This window comes from Helobdella robusta, assembly GCF_000326865.2.
Source record: "Helobdella robusta unplaced genomic scaffold HELROscaffold_1265, whole genome shotgun sequence".
In the NCBI taxonomy this organism is placed as follows: domain Eukaryota; kingdom Metazoa; phylum Annelida; class Clitellata; order Rhynchobdellida; family Glossiphoniidae; genus Helobdella; species Helobdella robusta.
This window is the reverse complement of record NW_008703696.1, coordinates 1,512-5,514: the sequence shown is the minus strand read 5'-3', so window position 1 is coordinate 5,514 and position 4,003 is coordinate 1,512. Positions and strand designations below refer to the sequence as shown.

The 4,003-nt window shown below is 37.4% G+C and overlaps 1 protein-coding gene across 1 annotated transcript; it reads right to left on the bottom strand.

The window, feature by feature from the left end:
* Positions 1-609: 609 nt before the first annotated feature.
* Positions 610-2,982, bottom strand: HELRODRAFT_184574 (hypothetical protein; the record flags this gene model as incomplete). The annotated part of the gene is made up of 3 exons (XM_009013980.1): positions 610-927; positions 2,445-2,674; positions 2,880-2,982. The coding sequence occupies 3 exons, from the start codon at positions 2,980-2,982 to the stop codon at positions 610-612; spliced, it is 651 nt and encodes a 216-aa protein (XP_009012228.1).
* Positions 2,983-4,003: the final 1,021 nt, after the last annotated feature.

Here is a 4,003-nt window from a genome sequence, read left to right as displayed (position 1 = left end):
ATTAGTTTTTTGATGCGAGATTGTAGCTGCTGAAGTTGTTGTTGCGTGGCAAAACCAGACCAGGAGGGAGCTGTATATTTGATGCGTGAGATGATGAGTGATTCGGTGATGTCGAATAATTTGATGCCTCTGAGAACATGTGAACGGAGTGTTTTGAGTGCGTGAAATGTTTGAAAGCTTTTTGTGATGATGTAATTGATATCAGGTGCTATATTGAGTGTGGAGGTGAATGTGATGCCTAATATTTTTAGTTGATTTGTGCGAGTGATTGATGGGTGTTTAGGAGGTAATGTTATTTTTTTACGGCTATTGTGAATGATGTGTTCAAATGATTTATTGAAATTAAGTGAAAGGTTGCATCGTTTTGACCATGTGGTTAATGAGTCGAGTTCCGATTGGATGGTGTTTGAGTTAGATGATGGGATGATAAGGTAGGTGTCGTCAGCGTATTTGATGATTTGATTAGAGCTATGAAAAGTTTTGAGAGTAGAAGCGTTGATGATAAAGGTAGATGGGTATACTCGATTTGTTAAAATTTGTAATCTTTCAAGAAGCACTCGAGCAAAAGTTTTTCCAACAGCACTTAGCAAGGAGATGCTTCTGTAATTGTTACGATCTCCTTTGTTTTTGTAGATTGTAACTATATTTGAATCTTTCAAATCTTGTGAGATAGCACACAAGCAGAGCAACATGTGAAGTAGTTTCAGTAAAGGCATGTTTGCCAGTTTTAATAATTTCTAAAGGAATTTCTCCACCAATTGCCTTTCCGTTTGAAAGTTTATCAGTGGCTATACTAAGTTCCGTTTTTGAAAGTATTTTGTGCAGTTCAGTCATAGTTGGCAAACCTTCAACTTTTGAAAACACAGCTGCAGTAACATCACTCTTTGTTCTACAGAGTTCTACATAGTGTTCAGCCCATCTTTCCATCTGAAATGTATGGTTTAAAATTATAGTACCAACTTTTATCTTGAGTGGAACACATCTGCTAGCAATTGATCCAAAAGCTATTTTTATACCTTCATACAGTCCCTTAGGCATTAACAGAATCGGCACAAGTTTGAATATTTTTACAGAAATCTTGCCAATATCTAGTTTTTGTGTTTTATTCATTGCATCTCTGAAAGCCTGTAAGTTTCTTTGTGTGGGTTCTCTTTTGTAAGCTACTCCCGCGACCCGGGTTCAAATCTTGCAGTTTCTGCAAGTTCATCCGGGTAGCCGACCCCGGCCAACCCAGCCGTCCATCCTTCCAAGGTCGGTAAATGGGTAAACGACGTAAGTCGTCGCATTTTGGCCGGCGAAATGGCTCAGTAGTTCAAATGCGCACTGAGTCAAACATTTTAATGGCTATCATATCTTCACCGTATATGATGCGGTGCTTACGACTGCACCTAAATACATGTGTACGTCGTGTGAAAAGGATAAACAGTTTTTGTGGCGATTATGGCTGCTTCAAATCAATGGATAAACATATGAAGAACATAATAAAGATATATAGATAATATATATAATTTAATAGGCTCTGCGTACGTCAGAGCTGCAATAATAGACTAAAATAATATATTGCTAATTTCTACTTTTTTTGTTAAGATTACATCCAATTTATGTCATTGTCCTGATCTAACATGTTTCCACGATACGCAGTGTTGTGGTTTAGTTTTAAAATTGTATTAGTGATGCGTAGCTTGTGGTATGAACAAAATCCAAACCCAAACCGTTTTCATTCATATTACCAATACCATTTTGCCCAATCCAATCCAGCGGCCAAGCGCTGTGATCTGATCCTACTCAGGCGTTGAAATCACCCAACACCAACAGATATTTTTTTGAGAGATGCAGCCAATTGTTTCTTTTAAGTTTTCATAATACCTATCTTTGCCATCCTGTGATTAGCCTAGTATTGGGGCGTATGTACTAATCAGGATGGTTTTTCCCGTGGCTGTCTTTAAGCCAATGTTTAGAATACGCTCCGTGCTTCCAACGGTGGCAGTTGTCATAGCAAGTATTTTTATTTTTAACCGCAAAACCAACTCCATGTATTCGACTCACATTTTTAAGTTTACCTTTTCAGAAGAATGTGTAATTTGTTTCACGAAGCACACCATCATTTGCCAATCTTGTTTCCTGTAAAGCAGCAATATCAATACTCAAACTTTGCAGCTCATGATTTTTTACTGTATTTTTTTTGAGTCATCAATCAGTAGGAAATCATCCGCAACCCAGGGTACATTTTTCTAACATTCCATGTAACTTATCGCATAACAGAATCCGTTTTTTATATAATTTTTCATCTGTATGGTGCAAATGTTCAGCCTGCTTGTTGATCTAATCTAAGCTCTAAGCATCCATTAGAGCAGACAGGCTGTGGCGGATCTACACTTTTTTGTTGGGGCTGCTCAGTTTAAGCGGGCAGTAGCTGATCAGTAAGGCACAAAGTCCTATCCCACCGTCAGAGGCAACTCATGGGGTCCGTACCTTACGCCAATGAGGCTGGACTTATAATACGTAACCGCTGCTTCTCTTGTTGTTTCAACCGCAAAATCGCAGCTCCAGAGTTTCCTCTCCGAGAGCATTCTTAGGCATTTTCTTAGGGACCATGAGTTTCCTCTCTTGACCTTGTTGATGTAATCTAAAGACATACTAAGCATTACATCTGGCACCGACTTGGTTGAAGAAGCTGCCGATGGAAAAACAACATTTAGTAATCTCAACGCCTAAAAGACTTTACTCCTAATTTATTAAAGCCACAAGGTAATGAATTTAGGAAATAAAAAGCACGCTACATATACGCATTACAATCTACGTCGTTCCTATCTACAGAGGTTTTCATCTTAGCATTCTAATTTTGGCCAGCACAGTGGAAGGTGCAGACTGTGTCCGACATGCATCCAAATAATCTAAACTGATGATTAAACACAGTCTCAGTCTTTCGTTTGGCCCGCCGGCATACCCGTCATCTACATCCTTTCCTGCGCCATTGCCCATCCCGCCTGACGTGAACGCACTGGCTGCTATCTAATCTAAGTTTCAAACTAGGCTAAAGTTATAGTAAATGGAGAGGTACAAGTTCTGTCCAAATTTTAAGACCAACTATCTTAATGCTTGCCTGGAGTTTTTGAAACGGGTTTTATAAACATAAAAGAGAGAGAGCTGTCTAGTGGTTGTAAATTGGATGTAAGTGCTTAATGTTTAAAAGTTGATAAAGTGGGGTGGGAGAATATTGTTGATTGATTAAAAAACAAATAAAGCAAAACAATAAAGGTAGATAAATTTAAGAAAGAAATGTTTAGTATGGAAATATGGTTTGAGGTTAAAAATTAAACATATTGATCATTTTTCGAAGAGTATTATATTATTCAGATGGCTTTTTGGGCTATTTTCTTATAGTGTGATGCAGTAGGTTAGGTGATGATAAATAAATGTATAAAAGCGTTTGTAGGACAGAAAGAGAAAGTTTATATTTAATTTTGTAGAAGATGCCAATGAGTTTGTTGATTTTTGTCTTAGATTGTTTTTAGGTGTAAATTCCATGAAAAATGTTCTGTGATGATTCCAAAATATTTGGTTTACAGGGTTAGGTTTATGGAAACGTCGTTAATTAACAAATTTATGTTAGAGGTTTGGTTGATGAGTATTTTGGACCCTTTAAAATAATTTATGATTAGTTTGTTGTTGGATAACCAAATAGAGTATTTTTGAAGTTTCAGAATAAGTATGATAGGTATGGGTATGAGTATGAGTAGATTGTTTGGTGTGAAAAGAAGGTTGTTATCGTCAGCGAAAAGTTTACATTTGGATGGCAAAACGTTGCAGCTATCCGTTATGTAGATAGAAAATAGAAAGGCTGAGAATGGATCCTTGTGGTACGCTGTGATGAATAGGAGCATGCTTTGAATGGATGTTGTCTATGGAAACATATTTTGTCCGTGATGAAAGATAGCATTTCGTCCAATTGTGAGCAGCTCTTCCTACTCCATAATGATGTAGTTTGACTAGGAGCATTTTG